General features: G+C 36.8%; 1 protein-coding gene across 4 annotated transcripts in view; it reads left to right on the top strand.

Moving 5' to 3' along the window:
- The window catches only part of ulk4 (unc-51 like kinase 4), an 84,802-nt gene that overhangs the window by 26,048 nt on the left and 32,843 nt on the right, over window positions 1-25,911 (top strand). For all 4 annotated transcript variants that reach the window (XM_027149679.2, XM_047810772.1, XM_027149680.2 and 1 more), the window contains 9 exons: window positions 3,574-3,701; window positions 9,502-9,635; window positions 10,149-10,270; window positions 13,467-13,523; window positions 13,632-13,683; window positions 13,799-13,893; window positions 16,283-16,334; window positions 16,594-16,759; window positions 16,876-16,968. In XM_027149679.2, the coding sequence (XP_027005480.2) occupies window positions 3,574-3,701; window positions 9,502-9,635; window positions 10,149-10,270; window positions 13,467-13,523; window positions 13,632-13,683; window positions 13,799-13,893; window positions 16,283-16,334; window positions 16,594-16,759; window positions 16,876-16,968 (899 nt within the window). The remainder of the gene's footprint in view (window positions 1-3,573; window positions 3,702-9,501; window positions 9,636-10,148; window positions 10,271-13,466; window positions 13,524-13,631; window positions 13,684-13,798; window positions 13,894-16,282; window positions 16,335-16,593; window positions 16,760-16,875; window positions 16,969-25,911) is intronic.

Here is a 25,911-nt window from a genome sequence, read left to right as displayed (position 1 = left end):
CACATTAATATTGCATTTGTAGTATTTCCAACAGGAACAAATTGATGTCTGGTATTCATCAAGAAATTGTGTTGGTTAATATTTGATGTATGATATTCTTATCCAATATGGGAGGGATTGGGTTTTGATTTGGAATATGTGTACATTGCATTTTAAATTTCATTAATGACTATTGACTGTGTAGTTGCACTGGAAATCTGAGAGTTAGGAAAATGAAACCTTTGTGGGAAGATATTGACAGTGAAAACGAAACTTACCCATTCTATCCAGAAGAGCTCATACTGCGTCGTCTTGACATGGATTGCTGAGGCATCACCTTTTATTTATTTATTTATTATTATTATTTATTAATAGCTTTTTAGTTGTAGTCAGCTTTGCTGAACACCTCAGTGCAATGCATGCTCAACTCATTGCACCACGAAGATTTCTGTAGTGTACCACTGACTATGAAATGGTTGAATTCAGGTTAATACTTAATTTTCTTTTCTTAGGTATTTCAGAAATGACCAAAAACTAATAATCTTCAAAAGCACAGAATACATGAAATTGTTTTGCAGGCTTTGGAAAAGTACAATTACAAATCCACCTTTACATTTTTAATATCATTAACTTTATAATGGTTTCACTCACAAGTAGCTTGCAAATCAAAGAAAATAATCCCAAAAAGTGAAAACACCACACTGCTACTGGCTGTTGCCTCTCACAGTCTTCCTCACTTGCTCAGATGGCTAATTGGCCATTAGTACTGATACAGTTACTGCTTGGCTAGTCTGTTAAAAGAATGTTATCTACCACAGCTGGATGCAAACTCTTTTACTCACTTATCTTCTCTGGTCATATATTCACATGATGTTAGATCTTATAAATTGATCTTGAGCTTTTTGAAGTAATAGTTGTTAGTCTATTAATTACGTCAACAGAAATTTTGTAATTAAAAATATTATGGCAATTGAAATTTTTAGTGGTTAGGGCGCCTTACCATTAGTGCCAGTATACCAGTGCTATTAGAAATATAAAAAAATATATTAGTGCTATTAAAATCTATGCATATTTACGTATTCTTCAAATGCCATTGACATTTATTTGTCAAAGTTGAACAAGCACTACTTTGAGGCCATGGAAAAAGAATCTGCATCTGAAACATGAATCTGTCAAATGTCAAAAATGATGACACAACTTTTAATTAGTACCAAAAAAACGATTTGAGACTTTTTTATTAGAACATCCACAATTGACTAGAGATGACAAATTTCATCCTTAAAGCAGTATAAGTATTTCACTGGGTCAAAGTTTGCCCATTTATACCATGGGGAAAATCAAATTCCTTCTTAGGAACAAAGATAAATGTACCACAAGAACCTGTTCAAACACATGTATGCAAATATAACAATTTTAAACTTGACAAAACAATATATTCAGTCTCGGGTATGATTGAACATTAATCAAAAAATTGTATAACTTTCAAATGGTTAAACTGAACCTCAAGATAAGGCTAAATGAATCGGTGTAGGATTTGGGTATCAGATACCAAAGATTGTATATCTGTTATTAAGAGGAGCCCTAAATTGCCATGGCTTGAAAGAATAAAAAAAGCCTACTCCAAGACCAGCATTAATACAAAACAGACCAAGGTTTGCAGGTAATCACCAGTCCTTAAGTGGGTGGAGTGTTCTGTCTTGAGATGAAACAGAAATGAATGTGTTTGGACATGATCAGTGCTATATACTGTATGGAGGAAAAGGCTTTTAATCTGAGGCTTTTTATCTGAAGAATACTTTCACAACAGGACCTTAAGCATATCTCTACAGTTATAACAAAATGGCTAACAACAACAGAGAGAAACTACTTTGACCCAGTGAAAATCAGATATAGAAATAAAAGCTAAAATAAATCTGAGACTTAGCTATTATTTTCAAAATACATCTTATGGAAATAAAGTCGATTTTCTAATTGACAGAAAACATATCAGGTCAGATTTGACAACATATAGCTTTGTTGAATAAGACCCATTATATTTCCGAACATCAGGTTTTCTACACTATTAAGTCATCAGTTAAGTCATTTTTCAGTTTGTCAAGATTGTCAGAAACACTAATCTGCCCTGTAGCTGTTCTGTGGTTCAGTGGCTCTATTCCCTTTGGGGAAGGGGCTTTATATGCCAAGTTGATCTGGTACCTCCTATGGTATGACAACTGGCTTAATTCACATCGGAGGAGACATATATTCATATTTCTAAACCCACTTCGACATCTACACCATTGCAAAGGATCTATGACTGTGCAAATTAAAAAAAAAAGGAGATGAGAAACAGGGATTCATTAGGAATGCATAGATATAAAGCCTCACTCTTCCATAGCAGCCACAGCGTTCTTCCAGTGTTCTCTACACAGACATAGTTTTAGGATGAATATTATTTCCTCAATCACCTGTTGCAAATACGTCCTTGTTAGCTGATTCAAGCAACTCAAATTTACAGTGGATAGATAACAGTTGGTTTATTGCTGCAGCCAGCAGCTGGAGTTCAGAACTAACAAAATTATTTTGTTGGACCATGTTAAATCTGATGCAATGTGTATCACATTTTCTGGGTAACTTCAAACTTTTTAAGAAACTTAATAAATGCAGAAAGATGTAAAAGAAAGAAGAGAACAAGAAAGGAAAGTGCTGAGCATATAGAAATAATATTTCAGTAATGGTCAAATAAGTCAAACTGTTGCTCTTCCACATTATGTATTTCTGTATAACTCTTTGTGTTAATTGCTTAGTCTGTGCTTAAATACTGAAGGACAACCTTAGAGTGATTTCATTTGCCGAAGAAGCTGATCAATTGGAAAATGGGCTGTAGACATTGATTTAAACCCTACTATATAATGCCTTTGAGGCTGCCTGTGATGAACAGTGGTAATTTTCTTTGACCTGCAGCCATTTGTATGTAAATTTCAAATTTGACCTGGGATTTAAAAAATACACAGGAGTGCATGTCTTTGGAGTGGAAAAAACTTACTGCTTCACTTCTGCACCAATTATAAATCGCTATAGATTTCTCTGCTTAATTCCCCTGACAAATAAAAGGCCAGCGCAGCATGTGTTTATTCATGCATTGTATCGCCTAGAATTTAAATTTCAATGAAGCACCGGGCGACACAGCTAATTGGGTAAAGATGTGCAACAGTCTCCGAGTGCAGCTTGAAAATACTGTTGATGTATTACAATTCATTCAAGGCATTGATGATTTTGAAATTAATTAACTCCCATTCTTATATCATATTTAATCACAATGTGCAGAATGTTTTTCTTTTGACCATTGTATTCAATTAAGCAGATGGAGAAAGCTAATCAATTCTTCCTCGTTTGCTGCCACTAAGTGCTGTGGAACTCATTAGCTTATTAACCTCTATTTCATGTCAAGTGTAGTTTGGGGACTTTGCAGTTCCTTCTAGCACCTTATAGTGTAAGTGATCTCACTCGTCAAATTGCTGTCCAACAATATGGCTTGTACACAAAGAAATGTCCAGAGACTTTCAGTCAAATAGCAGTATTTTTTTAATGAAGCTCAGTTGAATGGCTTTACAGGACTTTGTTGTGAAGATAATCCGTTCTCTGGAGAGTCCATCTTCAGTCATCCGAGCCAAGGCCTTTCTGGTGCTCCTGCAAGTTCTCATGAATAACCGGGAGTTTCTACTGCTGTGCTGCAACTCCAGGTAATGAGCAGTTTTTGACAATTACAAGATATGTTGTGCATGTACTTTATAATATATTAGTTGTTATTTGTTCTGGCTTTCTTGACCGACAGATCCCTAAATGTCCTTTTACCTGAAACCTATATATCTAAAGTATAACTATTAAACTTCATGTTCATAAAGTCCATCTTTACATAAAACTTTTTCATTACAAAAATCAGATGGCATTTCATACAAGATCACACTATTTTGTTCGGCAACGGTATTTAATCTGTGAGCTGCTATGACAAAAGTATGTCATGTCAACCATATAAAGTTGAATCAATTAAATTTTTTTCTGTTTTTATGGATTAAAAATGAAGCAAAATGATCTGCTGATTACTATTAACATGATATATATTAACTCATATACTATTAGATAAACTTAGATATTATATAGTCTAGAATCTAAACTCCCATCACTGATGACTTTTAATCCTTTATTTTAAACGTGTAGATGAAAGCTATCCTATAAAAATATTTTGTATTATTTCCCTCAAGCAAAAAAAAAAGTCAGTGCATTTCTTATTGATAAATAAACAGAGGTGGTTTCTTTTATACGCAATTAATTTGAACACGTATACAGAACGTGTTGCTCAGTACATTATCTGACCTCAGTCCTGTTTAATAAATAATGTAAATCATGACCACCATCCATTATGTTTATGTAAGAAATAAACCATGAAGATGGAAGTAGTGCTGTCTTTACTGGGCTTATAGAAAGTTTAAGAGCTTGAATAGTTTTGTGTGATTTCTCACGGCCATGGCAGAGTTGAAAAAGTTCAACAGAGGCTCTAGATTTTATATGAAAGAAATTCTTAATGTTATTGATTTGGCCTTGGATACAGAATGTGCTGTTATTGGACAATAATCCACGACGAAATGAATTATTTTTATATAACCACATCTCACAGTATTTTATTTCTCATTATATCATGCCAATCTATTAATGAGTGAGTTATGAGTATTTGAGTTAACCTTATATGTTATGGAATGTCCATGAGACAAGTTACTTTAAAAGCTATAAACAGTCTTTCCTCACTAACCTCGTTTTTGGTCTCTCTTGAAGTTAATAAGAAGAAAAATGCAGTTTGTCATTTAACTGATAAACCGAAACGCCCAAACTCCTCTTTCCTGAATAGTAGCCTGCGGCATAAAATACACTGACTGCTACAAAGCGTTGACACTCAAGTCTCCTTGCATAAATGTTAAATAAATGTCTCTTAAAGAAAAAGCTTTAGCATATCAATGATTATACATGGTTCTTTTTATATCATATAATGAAGTTTGCTTGATTTTTTTTAATACATTTCTATGAATGCACAACTACGCACAACACATCTAAAATCTTGAAGAGACTGAATAACGTGTTTATATTAACGCGGTTTATTATTAGATTAGATTATGTAGAGCATCCACCATAGGTGTAACTGTGAAGGAGCAAGTATTATTAGAAACCAAATGTTATCGAAAACTAGTCAACACTCTCTATCTAATTCGATCTGAGGATTTAGAAGTATTGTGGTATAAATCACCACACCATCTACACTTTTCTGGTTTGCCTGCCTGTTGTTTTCTTTTCCTTCCCCAAATTTCCAATCATCTCTGGTGCAGTGGGTTAGAGCTGACCCTATTCTCAATCTCCCACAGTGATAGCAGCTTTCTCCCAACTTTCATAAACACTTCCCTAATTAGCTCGGCAATGTTGGCTACACTTTCTGCAGACGTGTCAGTCTAGATGCATTCTGCCCAGCATCTCCCTGCTCTGAGACAGATGAGTGTATTCAGAGCCAACTGAAATGTGTCTAATTTCTGGACGATCTGTGAAAATGGAAGTAGTGCTGTCTGTTCCGGGCTTATAGGAAGTTTAAGAGCTTGAATAGTTTTTGTGTCTCATCTATCACTGCCTGTGATGGCCAAAGCAAAGTAGGCCAAGTGCAACAGAAGCTCCAGATTTTAAGTGAAAGAAATCCTTAATGTTGTTGATTTGGCCTTGGTTAGAGAAAGCCTTGCTGTTGGCTTTTTGTACCTAATCTGCCAAATTCCTTTGGGAAGAGAATTCTTTTTTTTTATTATTTATTGCCATGTAGAGTCTGAGGTATCAGTCAGGCATTTCCATCAATCTTAGTCATTGATGCTAGAGAATTCCTTTAGGATTCCAATTACATCTCCATGCCTGTTGAGCTGCCTGCATATGTCCCAGCACACAGGGAAAGTAATTTACTGTGAAGGTCCCTGTTCTTTCTCCTCATTTCGATGTTTTTTTGGTCAGGTGACGTAGTGTCCTCCAGGCAGTGTCTGACTAATAAAGGCCTGCTTGATCCTGATGTGTTACTATAATATCCATGAATTTTCATGTTCTCACTTTCTGCTTTCCATTTGATACTAAAACAGCCAGATGATAGCCTGCATTGTGCAACATAAATGCCTATTAGAATGGAGGGAATATTACCAAGGGCTAATTTAGTGCGCTTGTGGCATAAATAACATGTTCGCTCCAGCCCTGTCACTATTTGAAGGATAGCAGTATTGTACTTTGCAAGGGCATGCAACAGTAATATTTCATTTGATCCTCTCATGCTTGTCATTGTAGTTAGATTAAATTAAAGTCACTACTTACTGGGCTGGATAAACTTGTCCTAAAATTGTAGTGATCACATGGCAGTAGAGAAAACTGTGCATTCCATATTAATATGCAGTATTAGCATGGACTTGGAGAATAAAATAATGCACTAACATTGGTTAACTGGGTTAACTGGCAATCAGTTAAAAATGACTTGAACCAAATCATCTTGAACAAAACACACTTTCTCTCTGAAGTACTGTACACACCAGATATTGAAATTGGAGCATTGCTTTGGGGTGTTTTGGGCCTGAACTCTAGAGTTCAGACTTAAAAAAATGTCAGTGACTTCCGGATCCATCCATCCAACAAACCATTCATCCATCCGTCTTTTGTTTTGAACATTTGTTTATTCATTTTCTTTAAATATTTAAAGTTATTTCAAGTTAAATATTTTTAAAGGTTTAATAAGTTTATATTGTGTCAGGTCTAAAGATATATTGCATTTTTTTGAGTAAATATAAATAGGACTTTTATGTGATTTCAGTTTAGTTAATTATTTTTTCATTAAATGTGTAGTTTTGGCTTTGTCTATAACGTGCTTTGAATCTGCACCAACATATTAGTTGTTTCCTTCTCACAGTTCAGTTCCAAGTTGTAATTACTTGGATGTCTCCCAAGCGTCCAGATTATTTCATCTTCGCCTGTTTTTTGTTTTTATGCCATTGCTCTATTATTCCCTCTTTGAGCACCTGACTCATGTTGAGTCTGTTAGTGCGATTATTTACAATATTTCCTTTAGTCTGTTTTTGCTAATCTTGTTGGTTTCTTAAACTTCTCCTCTCCTCTGTTCCATTTCAGTCTAATTTATTGCTGGATTCTCTTCACTGTGAGGCTCAAGCTACTCTGTGCAATTTTCTGTCTGATTGCATTTTCATCTGTGTCTAATTTGAAAGATGCATTTTATCACAACACTGTGTGAGTGTGTGTGAGTGTGTGAGTGTATGTGAGTGTGTGTGTGTGTGTGTGTGTGTGTGTGTCAGAGACAGACAGTGAGACAGAGTGAATGTGAAGGCTGTGACTGTCTTGTCTGACAGGGAAAAGTTGAGGTACTTATTGAGTAGAAGTGCGCTGTGCTGGATGGGAACAAGCTAATTAACAGTTTCTCTTAATAAGTGTGAGCCTCTAGACTGCTGCAAGCTGTCTGTTCTGGAGCTGTGATTCTCATAGGCTTTACACGGCACATTCTCACCCCGGCCTTACATTCTCACCTTCCTAAAGAAAAATGGTTGACGCAAAGCAGTCCTCAACAGCCTGGATATTTTAATAAACTCATTATGATGTGCTGAAATGATGTGACAAGCACCTAACTTAAATCTGCATGCAATCATTTTAGCTCTGTGATATTTGATATTATTTTGTTTGAATTTTTGAAGACGAATAGGTTGAAGCACAGTGATCTAGGATTTTTGATCTTGATTGTAAATTCTGGCTTTTCTGGAAATGGTCTATAAGTAAATTAGATGACTACAGTGTCATGTGGAATAACGTGACAAGTGAACTAAAATTTCTAGGTAGCAAAGTGACGGTGGAGATAAGGCAAATTATAAGTAGGTGGTGATATGCTACTGTAAATTGTATTGAGATGTATCTATGTGCCTACAATCCTTGACAACACCTGGTGGATGAGTGATACATGGCTGCAGGTTTTAATGATCTCACGTATATGATTCTGCTGTAGCACATTAGTTCTGGTGCTGCAAGTTGCCTTCAGATACTACATAATTAGTGTGTTCTGCTAGTATCACGTGAGCTCAATATAAATACTTGGAAGACAGCATTTGTTATAGCTCATACCTTGAACAAACAGCATCATGCAAACAAGCAAGTCTGGGACAAAGTTCTGGAAAAGTATTAATCAGGGTTTCGTTGTAAAAATATATCAAACTTTAAACATCCCACTGAGCACCATTATATCCATTATTGTAAAATGAAAAGAATATGACACAATCACAATTCTGCCTAGAGTAGGTCAATGACTGGGGAAAGAGAGGAATAGTCAGAACCAACCAAGAGGCCAAGGGTAACTCTAAAGGAGCTGGCAAGAACCACTCAGATGGGAGATGTTGTTTATGGAACAACTAGCCTGGATACTACACAAAGCTAGGCCTTATTATGGAAGAGGGGGGGGGGCCTTATGAGTTTGCCAAAGGCATGTTGGAAAAAGCAAAAATGTGCGGGGGGATTCCTGATCTAATGAGACCAAAATTGAACATTTTGGCATAAAGTACTGTTTGGATGAAACCCAAAACCATCCCCATAGTGAAGTATGGTGGTGGTAGCATTGTGTTGTGTGATATATTGATCAACAGGGCCTGGGAAACTGATCAGGGTTGAGAGAAAGGTGTATGAAGCTAAACACAGAGCAGTCTTAGAAGAATTCATCTGGGTTGAGGGTGGACCTCAGATTCATATATTAACCTAAACTAGAGTGGTTCAAAACCAAGAACCTGAACGAGTTGGAATAACCCAGTCAAAGCTCACACCTTAACTAATTTGAGGATCTGTGGCAAGATTTGAAAGTTCACCAACATTGTTCATCCAGTCTGACAAATTCTGCAACTTTGTCAAAGTGAATGGGCAAAAATATGTGAAAACAGATGATAAGAGACATATCCCACATGATTTTCAGCTTGGGAGTGAATATGTATGCAACCAAAGAGTGTTTGCTATTATATTAATTTGTTTAAACCTGTTCTTGGTCAGTTTTATTATCATAGAATGCTTTCACATAGTCACACTTTTATCAATGATGTTCTTTTTACTGCATTGACTCCAGAGACACCAAATGCTCATCTATAATATTGACCAAAGTAGTCTTTCCCAAAGTATTGAAATACAGAGAAGGTAAAGTTTTTGACTTTCTTTTGTCCTTTCCACTTCAAAATAAATTAATACTTTCATATTAAACATGTTCAGCGTTCAGGAACACAGACACACACACAGACACACACATTTCACATTTTAATATTCCGCATTTCACAGTGTACCTTGTTTATTTTCTATGAAGCTCTACTGACTCACCACCATCCCATTTCAATCCTGTCCTCTCTCAGGGCATAGAGTGTAATTGATGAAATGCATCTTCTGTGTTCGCAAGAATCATTCCATGGATGTGTGTCTCTGAATAATAATGTTGTTCTGACCATTCTCTTTTAGGTTAGTGATGTACATTGAGAGAGACACCCGAAAGGCCGCACAAGGGAAGGAGCAACAAAGTGGCAATGAATATCTGTCAAAATGCCTGGCCCTGTTCATCCGTCACACAGTGCAGGAGCTGCCAGCTATCCTTGGTAAATCAATCACATTACACCCAAAAAAAGAGAGCCAGGGAGAGGAAAGTAGGGAGAATGGAGATGAGATGGGGACAGGAAAGCAAGTATACACAGGCAGCGGGTGGTGGTGAAATGCATGATGTGAGAAAAGGAGTGACTGAAGGAGAACGAGTCAAGGGCAGATGAGGGTTGAAGAGAATGAGCATCAATTACTTCAGAGTCTAATTTGATCTGTCTCTCTTTTTAATTACCTTTCTGATTGTATTTGGGAGCACAAGGCCAAATATTGATCTTTTCCTGCAGTTTCATTTGTAAATCAGTGTTGTTACTTCCCTATAACTGCTTCAGACTGGTTTCTGTTGTACTAGAGGCAAGTTAAGCCGTGAGCAGGTGGATGTGGACACCACACATCTGCGAGACAGATGTCAACAGCAGGGCTCTTAGGAGGAGAGTCATTTGTCTTTTCAGTCTGCTGCTGCTTTATAAGATTGGAAATTATATCCTACCTTTGTTTCTCTTGGTTTTCTGCAGATGACATCCTGACAGCATTAGGGAGCATTGTGGGAAGGAAGCACCCCTCCAATGCCCAGACACGTCAGCTCAAACAAAACCTTCCAATGACTGCTGTAGTGCTGAACCTACTTTCCTCACAGGTGTGTGGAGGGATGGGAAAATGAATATTGATGCTCAGGCCACACGCATTTTATGCAAGCCCTTAACATTCTGCTTTTATTTGGGACATGCCTCTATGATTTTTAATGTGTTTAATTGGTTTGTAGGTATTTTTTTAACTCGATACACAAAATGTTGTATACGTCAATACTCACAATTCATTCTTAAATATGATTAGTCAAGTGTTGACTAAATTTCTATAACAGACGGCTCTGACAGTAGCATTGGGTCTGATATTAAAATGCTTGGTCAAATACGTTTCTATAATAACAGCAAATTCACGTCGACGTGTATGGAAAAGGCTCATATAATTTGATCCTAAAAAACTGTATATGCTGACATTTATTTAACATTTCTATTTCAGTGGTTTGAGGTAAAGTTTTCTTTTGTCATTTTCGTCATGGCAAACTTCTTCAGGATAGAAGAGTTTGCGTTTTGTATTTTCTTTGTATAAATATATTTATATACAGAAGCTAAATTTTTTCATTTAGAGCAACTAGAGAAAAAACCAAAGGGCGTTAATGAAACGAAATGGTAATGCTAATGGGAACTAACTTGCAGACATTACACAGCATTAAAGACACATAAAAAAATATTAAATAAAGTATGTCGTTCTGTAATAAATAAATTCAAAATAACTGACAAATTGTGGTATAAGAGGAATAATACACTTTAAGACATTATTGGAAAATAATAAATATTATGTGGTAATTGGCTGCATCCGCCCCCCCCCCCCTCATTTATTTTGAGGGTTTTTTTTTTTTTTTTTTTTTTTTTTTTTTTTCACAGTGTGGTGTCCTGCATTAAAGGTTCATCTATATTCCTGCAGTCACACTTAAACACTCGTATTATGATTATGATTTAACTAATGGTGCAAAATTGGATTTATGGCTTACATACTCCATCAAGCTGAAATGAACTTGAATGAATCTTTGTCTAACTCTGTGAGTTGTCACTTAGTGAGTCAATGAGTCGATTAAATCTGTATCTCTATTTGGCCATGATTTACCATTTTGACAGGACCTCAATAAACAGGCAAATTGTGTGGTTTGGTTTTGGGGTTAATAGCTTGTCACTCTGATGCAATTAGCTTATTTCAGGAGTTGACACTGTGATATCTATGAACAAAGAGCTACAGTTGTCATTAATGACAAGGTTTCTGTATGTGCCTGCCTGTATGGTGAGGGAGGTGGCATTGATGTAGAATTATTTATGTGTTCACACAAGTCTCTGATCGATCTGCATTAAATAATTTTCTGGTGGTGTTCATGGCTCAGGGGCTTTGCTGGCCTCTTTTTCCCTAAAGCACTGAGGAAAGATGCAGCCTTTATAATATGTATTTGTGTGTTGAGTGGGTTTAGGGGTGGGGGTTGATGTAGCTACATTTCATTAAAAAAATAAGGTCACTTTTTTTGCCACATGTTCCACAACATTTAATGCAAAATTCAATCAAATGGTTAAAATTAATTTTAAATTAAATGGTTAACCAGCACAATATGTCATAAATAAATTAACATTAATAGTGCTGTTTCACAGAAAAAAAAATAATAAAAAGCAAATTTTAAGTATTAAGAATGTACTTTTCTACAATATACGGTATTGTAAATGACAAGGCCAATTGTATTGTTTTTGATATAAACTGACGACACAAGGGTTTGTGATCAAAAAATGTAAAATACAAAATTTGTATTTCCTGATAGTTACATCTAGATGTTTTGAACAACTTGGAACATGGTACCTTTTTATTTGATCAAATAATCAAAATTATTGGAACATGTGACTGTCAGGAGTTGCTGTTGCTCTCCAGTTGTGCTCTGTTAGACTGACTGCACTGTTTACACTTGTTTTGATCCCTGGGCTTTCAATTGTGAAGACTGCATTTGTCGTTAAAATGGATAAACCAACATGAAGATCAGAGAGCTGTTTATTTGGGGGGAAAGCAAGCCAGTTTGAAATTGAGAAAGGAGGGAAACTCTTTTAGGGCCACCAAACAAAATTGAGCATAATCAGTACAATAATGTGGAATGGTCAGTGGAAAAAAATATCACTGGTCAATGATCAACCAGTCAATGAGCAGGTCTGCCAAGGTATGCACAGCAGTTGAGGACAGAAACATTGTGAGAGCTGTGAAGATATCCGTGAGATTACAAACCTACAAACCTCCACAGGGCATCACAATTCACTGTTTGTGAAACACTTCAACATCAGAAATATAGAGTCCATACCACAAAATACAAATACTCATCAGCAGTAAGATCAGAAGACAGATTGGAATTAAAAAAAAATTCAGGGATGTGCTACAAAGGTTCATTTGTTTTTCTTGTTGGTTTGAATTGGATTATTTATTATGCGAATAGTATCTGTGTTAGTGAAAATTTGTGCTTACATTTGTCCATCCATACATTCATGTCAGGGACCCAATGTCCAATCTCATCTGTCTCTCATCATCTCTGTGGACTGTTGCAAAGCTGACAGCAAAAACACAAAGCATTCATCAGTCGCTAGGGTCATACTGCAGGTCAGCTGCGCTGTGACTAGCATACCACAAAGCTTCAGTCTCTTACTGACAGCAGCTTGACTTCTTCATCCCCTCAGCAGCCATGACCTTTCTACCTCTATCATCATCTCAATACTGCAAGTACACGCCTGAGCTCCCTCAGCCTTGTGTCTCACAGCACGCCTCCATCTCTGTCACACCAAATCCCTCACTGGAGCTTTGGCAGCATCTCAGAAGTTGTGAGAATGTGTTGACTGTTAGATGACAGCACCATGAGGCATTATTAAGACTGTTCTTGATTCCTTATGACTGTTAGACTGGTGTTCCATAGGGAAGTTGAGCAAATTTAGACTCTGTAGAATAAGAATCTGCTAGTTATATAAGTAACATCTAATGTAATATCATCAAAAGCGGATCTCAATCAGGGAATTAGATTGATATAAGTTTTGTAGATTTGTTAGAACTTGATTTTATTCATTAATTATTTATTTTACACTCTGAAACTGCAACCTATGATTCACCAGTAGATATTACTATGGTACAGTATTGTACTGTATTGGTTTATGATGCAGTTACTTCAGCTGGATGACTGAGACTTTATGCAGTCATAAAGATATTTTGTGTAATAGAGAATCATTGAAGGGGAGTTGCTATCTAATCTGAATGATTTGATTTGGCAGATCTTCAGGCCTCAGGTGGTGAATGAAGAGTTTCTTATCAAATTTGGAGCACTCCTGGTGAGTGCATATACTCATTAAAAAGGTGTGATCTAAACATATACATGTACACCTTGTTAAGATGTGTGTTGTCATTCCCTCTATCTTTTCTTTTTCATTTTTGGAAAGAATCACATAACATCCATCGACAGCAATGAGACGAATTTGGGAAGTTCCTTTGGTAAGATTTTCATCTCATTTGTTATTAAATGAATACTTCTTTGGCTATAGGTGATGATGTGATTAGCAGAAGTGTTCAATACTTTACCAATAAACTGACCTTTTCCTTTGTGCAGGGCCAACAGCATCTGAGGAGTTGATAAGAAACACCCTGTCAGCAGTAGAGGCCATTTCTCTGCACTCATCCCTTCTAAGCCGCTACCACTGCACTGTGAGTAACGTGAAGTATACACACTCAGACACAGTGTAATGGGACTAAAACTACATTTTGAATACTCAAGTAACCAAGACCACAAACTCTACATTGCAATACTCAAATATAAAGTAGATATTTATTAATATATGTAGATAATAACTATTTATTATTCAATCATATTCAAACAAGTGTAGATAAAAAGAATAACTTGTTCTTTAAAAGGACTCAGTGATTTATCTTGGTGATCTTATGAAATCCATTTTTGTCACCCAACTGAAATATTGATGCTGAAGATTGTGATGAATAGCCTTGAAACTATTGAAGCGTTTAACAGCAAAGCTAGTATATGTAGATATTGTATAAAATATGAATAAAGGAAATGCTCTGGGTCTGTAGAGTGAGAGACTATACTAGCCATAGGTGTTTGTCTAATGAGTCTAGTATATCATTTATCATACTCAGTTGACTAAAGTGTCTTTTATCTTTAGAGGAGACTGGTTTCACTCACAGTACATAAGTAGCGAAATCTAGTTCAGTTTTCAGTGAACACTTCTGATGGTGGGAAAAATGTTAAGCCTTTTACATCATTACAATTAAATGTGTTATAGTGTGATAGAGAGAAAACAACTGTCTGAAACGTGTGGTTCTGTTCTCAAAACGCACCTTCCATGAACTTTAATTTTAGATTTTGAGTTTATTCGGGCTGCAAATTGTGAAAATAAAATGTTGAGCTGCTGTCATTATTTTAACTTAATGTCATTATTCAGTGTAACTTTTTATGATTTCACAATGTCATTATAATTTTGTGCAGTATTTAGTAAGCTGCATTAATTGGAATCCATGAATTCATATCGTAATATCAAATTTTTCCTAATATATAAAAAACATTTAAGTCAAATGTTTAATGGCATAATGGCATTACCTTGAAATGCGTTTAGGTGACAACCGAGTACAGTAGGTACAGTAGCATTGCTTCTCAGCTCCTGGTCCAGAGTTTGACTGTGAGCTCTGAGGTCTGTTTTCCCCTTAGGTTAAACATTTGCATAGGTTTACTTTGGGTTCTCTGGTTTCCAACCACTGTCTAACTAAACCTGCTGGTAAGTGAACTGGCTATGGTAAATTGCCCTAATGGACTGTGATATCACATGGCATCAATTCATGTGCTATACAGTCATAGTCATTGTTGCTGTTGCTGTTTAGTTCTATTTATTTAAACAAAAAGAAAGTTTCAAATATAAAGCATTCTTAGTAGAAGTGCATTTTTTCTTCAAAAATATTAAATACAATCAATATCAGTTAAGACCGGTCCATATTTTCTGCCCCTAATCTTTAATGAAAGAACATTCTGATCAACAAAAGATGTAAGAACTCTTCTTACTTTTTATATAATTGAAGTAACATTTTTTTTAATGCTGCTTTGAACCTACCTGGAAGTCATATTCTATAGAGCTCCAATAAACACATTCACTGTACTGTACACTCTTATGGGAGTAGGATAGGGCATTTATTTTTTTAGTTCTTTATTGTTCCAGTATGGATGTAAGCATACTGTAGGATTCTTTTACACAGCATACGATCTTAACACTGAGGCCCAGCTTCCCACTGGCCAGCACAACTGTTCTTACTGACTGCAGACAACAGAAAATCACAATTTACACCGCAGTGGTCAGCAATGTGGAGTTTTTTCTATCTGTCTGAGGCTTTATTTTAATGATATTCTTTTGGTAGAAGCAACACATTAGGAGCTTTGAGAGGAAGCAGTCTGCAGATACACTATGATAGGAGAAGGTGCCTTAATTACAGAACGCCAGAAATCATTAAACCCCATTCCACACTGTCAGTGCTAGCTTTCATGGAGACACACACAGTAAAGACTAAGCATGATGATTATTTGCAAAAGATTTGCATAAACCTTAATTCTGTGCAAAATTACAGTAAATTAAAGCTACTTTATATGAATTATGGGCTGTTTGTTTTTGAAACCTGTGACATGCAACACTTTCTTTAGAAAGACTTTTTTTTTTAATGGATTTTCTTGCCATTTGTTTTTCATGGAATGGAAACCTTTGTATGAGAAATGCCCATAGCTATCCACATTAAGCTACCTGTATGCAACCTTTGTTCCTATGGAGGCGATTCTAGTTCGTAATGATCATAAACCCAATTGTAATTTTCAAAAATAGCTGGCGTAAGGCATTTCATTGTAATGGACTCTACATGATCAAAGGGGCATGAGCTGACATCACATTTCCATGCAAATTGGAGCTCCCCTGAGTTCTCTCACTTTTTGCCTCTAGCTGCTTTTGCCAGAATCACTGTGTGTGACTGTGAATATGAATTGTTAGACTATCTAGGTGAGCTTCTCGTGGTTTGGGAATAATGTGTTGCTTTTTCTCTGTCCAAGGTTGTGGATGCGATCCTACCGCCGTTGGCGTCTTTGGCATTTAGTAAGAATGGTGAGTTGTGCTGCCGCTAGCTCAGTAGACAGGCTGAAGGGTAACTCATAACACATGCAGGCCTGATTTTGAGCTTTCTACTCATGAGCCAAAGAAGAATTATCTGGGATCATTTGTCAAAGATAAGCTGTGATTAGTCAAGAGTTTAATGCTTCACTGATGTAAATGCATCTAACTTTCACTTTTGAGACACTGTGAAATTCATTTGCTGTTGTTCCAGATTCCAAGCAAGTGTACATTTCTATTGTATGTGTTTCAGTGGAGTGGCGCATTGTGAGTTTACGGGTGCTGTCAGATATCACTCTGCTCTTGCTGAATCAGGAGGTGATGGAGGAAGAGGAGCAAAAAAAAGAAACATGTGATTTAGAGGGCAAATCCTCAAACACACGCCTGTTAACACTGATCACTGAGGCCTTGCTTCCACAGTAAGACCCCCTCCTCAATCTTTTTATCTCAACAACAATCATTATTGTATTGCTTATTGTACAAGAGATGTTCTTATAGATGACTCTGAGTTGGTGGATGGTGACCCATTCTTTAGGTACGAGTCTTTGCTTCTGGAGCCAGACCCAATTCCTGTCTATGCTCTCAAACTGCTGGGTTCCCTGACTGAGCACAGCAAGCCCATCAACAGGTATTCTTGTTCTCTGGCCCTCTAGTACTGACATATTCTTCATTGTTGTAATGATCTAGTCATTAAAAACCTTGTTACACTTACTGCTGCTACTGTGCTTTGAAAAAAATAAAACATGAAAGCATGCTTTTACCACCCCAAAGTTGATTATTTTGCTTTAATATCATGCTGTTATTCTTCTTCTATCACAGCAACATGCTTTTTAGCCATATATGGTTACATTTAACATTTACTATGTGGGAGAAATTAGTTCTGGTTATCACAGTATAAACAGTCTCAAACTAACAACAAAAGAACTTCAGCATAGCAGTCATATGTGTTTATTTGTTAAGTAACAAGACCTTTTTTAATACATATTATTGGCTTAGCTTATTGCAATTTGTCCTCCATACAAATCACTGTGCAATCTGTTAATGCGACCTAACATGTTATCATTTCTACAGTAATATTAACCTGTGATCTGAGCTACAACTGGAGATTCTGGCAGCTGCTGTTAAAAAAAAATAGATAATCCCACCTGACCAATCCAATTTGAGAATTTGGCAGCGCTGTAATATAAACTGCCAATATTTAATGTTCTAAACAAAGTAGTTCAGCAGTTCTGAACATAGGGCAGGGAGGAAGGAAACTAGGGCAGCACAACAGATTTGCACATAAATGCACATAAAATACGTGGCTTTGAGAAAACTACATAAAATTTTGTTAATATGATGTTTTTCCTAACATGCATGTCGGTAACTAGTTTTGCTTCTGCTGCTGCAGTTTACACACACACACACACACTATCCTGTCTCAAAGTCCTCAAAGTCTTCATTCTTTATCAATGGCCGAGGACTTGAAATTTCATTTTGAGCAGGATGGTGCAATGCTGTCAAACGATGTGGGCTGTTCACGTGTGGAGTAATAATCTTTTGCAGACCATTGAGCTTTAAAGAAACAACACGTTCTGTAAGCTCTGCATTGGCCTTAATAAGAGATGAAATAAATGTTGATCATGCTCTTGTTGCTTCTGCATCTGGCTTGCCAGCCATGAATTTCATTCTCCAGAAAGCTGTAGTGGTCCTGATCAACCTTGCACCTTATGTTCCTGATTTTTGAACCTGGAAAAAAGAGGTAATTTGACAGTAAGGCTGGTGTATTTTTCGCTGTATTCAGGAAAAATGTTGTAGAATTTGAATTTATGTGGCATAAAAAAGACAACTAATGAACTTTGACCAAATGTGACTAAGTTTGCCCAACTCACCTGAGGGGTGTTGCAGAGGTGTATTGTTACTGCTATTGCTACTGCTGCTGCTCTGCCTTTTAGCTCGAAAATTAGACTGCCGCAGTACTTTCCATCCACTCCATGTATAACCTGCCAAGGCCATCTTAGCTGTCAGCTTTCTAAACATGTCTCCGTTCCTGTATTTCCTCCCATCGACAAGCTGAAGTATATTCAAATCTTTCAATTCAATTCAATTCAATTCAAGTTTATTTCTATAGCGCTTTTTACAATGGACATTGTCTCAAAGCAGCTTTACAGAACATAAACATAGAACAAAAGGTTAATATAAAAATAAAATAAAGATTACTGTAATAGAATGCAAAATTCAAGATTAATATTAGATAGATTTAGTTCACAATCTGTATGTATTTATCCCCAATGAGCAAGTCCGAGGTGACTCAGGCAGCAGTGATGAGGAAAAACTCCCTTAGATGATAAAGGAAGAATCCTTGAGAGGAACCAGACTCAAAGGGGAACCCATCCTCATATGGGTGACACTGGAGGGTGTGATTATAAATATAAATTCTGATAAATGTTGTACAGATGGAAAAGATCACATGGAGATATATGAGAGATATTTTTGCCACTGTCAGCAACAGTCACGTTGACTAAAAATTCCTCTTACCATTGATAATAACTGTGAAATATCAACTAATCTAGGTTTACATTAACCAAACAAGTACACATGCTGTTACTAAAGCACTCGTTTAGAGTCTCATTACAATCTGAGACAATGAAGATGTCCTTAAACACAAAGACCTAGGGATTAGTTTGACCTGACACACACACACTGCTTTTACACATGTGATTTCCATCTGCAATAGTAACCTACTTCCTAGTAAATAGTAACCTAGTAAATCTTTCATTTCTTCAAGCATGAAAGCTGTCTTACTATCGCTCCAAAAAATAAAAGGGAGAAAAAGTAAAGATAATCAGATTTATCGTTTATATTTGCTAAATAACTCCATTAATGAGCAGAGGAGTGGGGTCCATCTGCAGCATTACAGACCAAAGCTGTCTGAATTTGTTTCCGACTTGAAATACAGCAGACTATTTTGCTCCATCATTTTCTAGTGTTGTCTGATGTCTCGGAGGACAATCACATACACTGAGCACACAAATAGTGTCAGTGTACCATGTGCAAGTGCCACAATTCATTTTGTACACAAATTTATTTTTATTTATCTTTTTAAGTCAGTCAATCGTGTGGCAGCAGTGCAATGCAGAAACACGTACAGTACAGATTAGGGTAACGTTCACAACCAGAATGTGTGAAGATTTTAACTCACTGATTTTGCCCACATTGTGATTGTTGGTGCCAGATGGCTTGTTATTTCTATAACTCCTTATCTCCTGGGATTTTTAAACACAACAATCTCAGTGCTTACTCCGAATAAAGAATGTAATAAAGAGTAAAAACATTTTCTGAGCAGCATTTCTGCAGGGTCAGATTTTGGCACCCATAGCCTGAATCCATGAACCCAACCTGCCTTCTGTCAGTAGTTCAGGCTGGTGAAGGTGGTGTAATGGTGTGGGTAATGTTTTTTTATTTTGGCACATTTTTTGCCTGTTACTTCCAATAAATCAGCACTTGAATGTCATCGTTTATTTGAGTCTTGTTGCTGGACATGTGCATCTCTTCATGGCCATGGACAGTTTACCCATCTTCTAAAAGGCTACATCAAGCGTGATAACACAACATGTCACAATGCAAAACGGGTCTCTTGATCATGACAGTGAGTTCAGTGGGATTCAGTGGCCTTTCCAGTCACCGGATCTGAATCCAGTAGAACACCTTTGGTATGTGGTACTGTACAACGGGAGATTTAGATCTGTGGCTGTTTTGAGAGTTAAGGACTGCCTACCCTGAATTAGTTTAGTATTGTAAAGTGCTTATTGAGTGTACAGACACCATATTTTATGACAGGGCAAGCTACCTGGCTGGCAAAGGCTTTTAAGTGTTGGACTCAGTGTTGAAGAAAAAGTAATTGGAGTTGTCATATACCATGTAGCCAAACACAGTTTATGAAGTCGACAGGGTATTTGTCTGTAGTGAGAATTATATCAGGTGACGTGCCATTTGATCTTTGATCATGCCTTCGGTGACTGCTTTATCCTGATGAGGGTTCATAGATTTTCTATACGTTGTGTCGTTAAATCAGGATTTGGCAAAACCTAAGAAAAAATAATACCAAAACAAAGTGACACATGGGTCGAGATGCACATCTTATATAAATAATAAACATGCAAATTGTCATTGCATTCTTTAAAGCACATTAATATATGCAACACCAAGTGTCTGTAATTCAAGATGGTGGTATCTTACTGCAGTGAACATTGCCATAACATAAAGTGCAAGTTAAATGTAGAAATGTGAGCGAGTGGAAATACAGCAGATCAAAACAGGAAGCAGTAATTATTATTTGCATCAATCACTGTCTGATTATTCTAATGGTGATCATTAAGTGTCACTTAGCTAATTTCTACATAAAGCTGAGCCATAGCTACACCCCACACAGCAATCATGTGGAACAGACCTAATTACCGAATTGTTCTGCCAACCCAGATGCTCATGCAGACATTTGTTAACCACTGACCATGACTCTGTCCCTGGTGTTTTTACTAGGGCCGGTGTGGATGCAGCTTGGTCCGGTTCATTCCAACAAATCAGGAGCCACACCTGAGTCTATTGAAAGCCAAGATCAACTGAGTAAGTGGCTGGAATCAGGTGTGGCTCCTGCTTGTTTGGAATGAAACCCTGCACCCACAGTGAGCCTTGCAGGATAAGATTCGACAACCCTGTTCCATGCACTGAAAGAGGAAGTCTGGTTCTAGCATTAGGTACATTACAGTGTCAAACAGTGAATGCCTCCATCATCGTTTCATGCTATAGGAAGAGTACAGTTAGTTAACCGTTTATTGGCCAAATTATGTCCATGTGTAAATGCCATTGTAACAGTTACTTCCCTTGTTCAGAACCATTTTCACTCCCATCTTTATTTTGCTCACCTTTCTCCTTGCAAGCTGAAGCAGTGATGGATATTCTTTGCAGGAATGTGTGAGTGTGTGTTTTCCTTATCTCCTCCTTATCCCCCTGCTGTTTCTGTAATGGCTCTTCCCGACCTCTCCACACATTGTCTTTCTTGGTGCTGATAGAGCACGTTGTGCTGCTGAACTATTCAAATTGATGTCAGCAATTGAAGAACGTTTGTCTGTCGCCACCATCCACATTCCCACCCCCCACCCCAACCCTGGCATCTATGAGGAGCTATTATGCTCACAATGGTGAAATTAAATTGCGTTTCCACTGCTTGATAAAGTCCTAAAAAAGAGAAGACCTTCACTTGATGGTGTCCTGGCAAAATGGGATTGCAAATTAGAAACATTAGCAGGTTCTGTGCACAAGTATGGTCTTCCCTTCATTATCGAATAACAGTTCAGATTTTCCAATTATCAAGAACTATTGGCTATTTTTGCCCTTATGCAGGCTGTTTAAATGTGTTTTTAAAAAAAGAATTTAAAAAAACTTTTCCTTGGAGTTATTTAGTGTTGCTTATAATTTGACAATGGGACACTGCTGGGGATAGTTAATGAGATGTTTATTTTCTTGTACATCAAAAATTTATTAATTTAATCAATATCTACGTGGCTAGTTCAGGTATAAAGCTCTATGGGTATTCCTCTGGGCTTTTGTAAGACAAGCGCTTGTGCACAGTGGCATACAGATTTGTGAAGACCGCCTGTTGGAGTCTTATTAGACTGGACAAGGTGTGTGTGGAACAGATTGCATCCATGGCGAGTAGGTTGTGGAGGTGTCACATCCTCTCTGTGTGTGTGTGTGTGTGTGTGTGTGTGTGTGTGTGTGTGTGTGTGTGTGTGTGTGTGTGTGTGTGTGTGTGTGTGTGTGTGTGTGTGTGCGTGCGTTTGTGTGTGTGCTTGTGTGTGTGTGCGTGTGTGTGTGTGTGAAACAGAGACATTGAGAGTCTGTGCTGTGTGGTGTGAGACTGAACACTTTCATTGTGTGGTTTTGGCAGTTCCACCTGCCAACCTCTGATGGCAACACAGTAGCACTTGGCTGTAGTGTGACTGAAAATGGACAGTGGAAAAAGTGGAAAGGGAAATAATCACAGGAAGACTTGTTATTTTTTTTGTTTGGTGAAAGGTATGTGTAAATCATAAGACTTAGCAGATCACGTTACACAACAGCTTATACTAGGGAGACATTTGGTGTGCAACATTAGAAAAGCTTAATACAAAATCCATGTCTTAAAAAGTCTAAAATCTAAAATAGGGTGTTTGTCATTGTGTAAAGTTTAAATATAAATGTCTTTGTACTGCATGTCTACTTTTGTAGTCATATACTTGTTATTTGGATTATCGCAATGGAATATGTCCAAACTTCAAAAAACATGGACTGAATCAATGTCATGCCTAAATTCAGAGGATTGTAAGATATAGAACATAAAACATGCCCATTCTTAGGAATTTCAACAGCTATTTTTTTTGTCTGCCATCTGTCCTGTGCTAAGTTGTTGTTTTTTCAGCACAGAGGATACATGGATTTATACCATAAAAATTGAATTTGGAATGAATGGGCTGTAAAAGTTTGGACATCATGCACTTCACATGTAAGCACCATAAAAATGTGACTGTTACTAAATCTCGTAGCTGTTATGTTTTCTTACAATAATGGAAGTGGTAGCCGTTTACTCGCCGGCTTTTCTCCCCATCTGATTACCAATCCCATCAAAATGTTCTTTGCAGCCATAGAGATTGTGCTCAATTTCCCATTAGATGCTAGACAGTATTTGGGCTGACATTTACCTGTGTAAATGCCAATCCGTGCACAACATGCTTCCATGAAAATGCTGCTCTACCATGTTGTACAGCTGAAATCAGGACTGGACCAAAGCACATTTTAATAGAGGGGTTAATGGAAATGTGATGTACTCAGGAATGTAAGAACTACCAAGACACGGAACCGTAGCCTTATTTCAGTGATGTTAAAGTAAGAACAGGAGATTGAAACTGCCAGGGCATGAATATGACATTATATGACTTTTTTTTGTTATTCAGTGGTTTTTCACTTCTTATGGTATTAATATCCAAATGACTGGTTGCTGAATATATGAATTGTTGGCAAATTATCAACATTTAGACATCATCCAGAGACAACATCTAATCATCCAGTGATGATTAAAGTACACCTGCCCTATGAAACATATCAAATATATTCATATTGATATGATTTGCTTAGTGATGCTATGGCTAATTTGTTGGTCGATGCTGTATCCAAATGCATTTCATAAGGTTATCTCAAACATAAGGAATATCATTTAGACTTTGTTGTTACCAATCATGGAAACTTCCTATAGAGGCACTATTGAGAGCACCCTGTCCAGCTGCATCACGGCATGCTTTGGAAACCGTTTTAATTTTAACAGGAAAACCCTGCAGCGCATAGTGAAGGCAGCTGGGAAGATCATTGGTGCCACTCTTCTCTCTTGGACATCTACAATTACCGCCTTCCCCACAAAGCATGCAGTATTGTAGATGACTCCACCCATCCTTTTCATCAAAATTTCTTCAGTCTCTGTAAAAATATTCTTCAGTAGAAATATTCTTCAGTATCTGGGAGAAGATTCCAGAGAACATTTTCATCTATCAGGCGGTCAGGATGCTGAACACAGATATTTGTAAAACCTTGTTATACTTGTTATGTACACACACATATATATTAGTATTTTCTCTACACACACACACATTTATGGTATACAATATATATGTATGTATAAACATGGTAGAAAATGTTATCATGGTAAATGATACATTTTTGTTCTCCAGTTGTATATTTCTTGTTGCTGCACCGTAGGAATAAAAGAAAAGCAGTTTCATTCCTCCGTAGGTCCTATGTTCCATATCATATTATTATTCATCACATTATTTCATCATAGAAGTAGTGAAGTGTAAGAAAGGAAAGTAGGACACTTTGATTAAAAGTTGAACCAAAAAATGGCCGCTTAGAAGCTCATCATAATTTTGATATTTGTGCCAAAATGTTGTCTAAGCAATGTAGTGGGAAGATCATTGGGCTGAATGTTGTATAAACATATAACCCTTCATGTAATGCCCTTTCACTTGACTTGTTTGCTTCTGTAAACATGCAGTTGTTGAGCAAGATGGATAGACATTGTGACTCCTGGGTTGCTTACCCTTTTAAGAACTAATAGAGTACAAACGGACTATAGACAGGCATTCCGTATGTAGAGGAAAGTCTGCCATCAAGCTTTCCCTTCTCTCTCTGACAGGAAGATAAAGTAGTCCCATTCATCAGCTCTGCTGTCCTCTGTGTGTGCGGGTGAGTAATTGTGACTGTGTCCCTTGGTGTAAGTTGGTGCTAGTAAATGATGGTGTGTTATGGGAAGGATGGCAGATAGATGAGTTCTTTGGTTCAAACAAAGGAGAAAGGGCAGAGAGGAGCTCTCTACTATTAATCACCATATTCATTTCTTATAGACAGTTATGATACTCAGGTTTTGAGAGATATTCCTTGTGTGGTGTATACTTAAGAAAAGCTTGCAAGTCAACTTTTTATATTTGTTTTCATGTTTTTTTTTGTTTTTTTTTAAATATATGCTAAAAGTTCAATATCAGTACAGATATAGATTCAATAAATATGGTAGTCTGTTGGTTAAATGTAGGGATATTGTAAGATATCATTTTGAAGTTGGATTCAAAAGATTAAACCTTGCTTTTGTTTTCTGTCTTAAGTTATTCTTTATATTGTATGCTGAGGTGGCAACATCTAGATTGCCCTTGCTATGCCAATACAGACGCAACCTGAACTAATATTCAGAAGCAACATCATGCTGTTGATATGTGTAAATTGGTGCTCTCATATGATCTTTCAATAGACAAGCATGGCTTGATTGGACTGGTAGTAACTGATAGTTGGTTAAGTATGCAAAATCATAAGTATACAAACATAAAAAAAAATTATTTTGCATTCCAGGGTCAACAATAAGAGGACAAGATAGATGAATTTATTTTTTCTTTTACTATGTTGGCTAATGTATACTTTGTGTGCATACTGATGATCTGTACTTACAAAACATCATATCATCGGTAGTAAATATCTCTTACTAAATCAGTTGGCAGTTTATTATTCTTTTATTCTATTATTAATCAACATAATGTGGACATGGAATGGACTATAGACTAGACATGCACGTTTGTAACAATAAAATAAGCTGATTCGCTGAGACATTTCTTTACAGTTAAATAAATATTTTTTTGTCCTGACCGCTGACACATGTTGTGGTTTTTGTGGTATGATTCTGTTTTTATTTTCTTAGCGCAGGCTTTGTATCAGGTGTTGATCTTTTTGTCTGTTGTACCCTGTAAACATTAGCCAGTGTGGGCATTAGCTAGTGTGGGCATTAGCCAGTGCCAAACATGTGTCATGAGGAGAATGGACAATTGCTTCCCTGTCATGCACTATATCATTGTTTAGTGCAAAGCAAGCACCATGATTAATATTCTGAAAGTGACCCTTTAGCTAATTTCATTCATTCTAGTTCTCATTTGCACCCAGTATTGTGGGTTATCCTTTGAGGGCCTTTACATACATATGGTAATAGGCTGTGAATCAAAGGCCTTAATCAATAACAGTGAGAGCA

Source organism: Tachysurus fulvidraco, chromosome 3 (assembly GCF_022655615.1).
Source record: "Tachysurus fulvidraco isolate hzauxx_2018 chromosome 3, HZAU_PFXX_2.0, whole genome shotgun sequence".
In the NCBI taxonomy this organism is placed as follows: Eukaryota; Metazoa; Chordata; class Actinopteri; order Siluriformes; family Bagridae; genus Tachysurus; species Tachysurus fulvidraco.
This window is presented reverse-complemented; position numbering and strand designations above follow the sequence as displayed.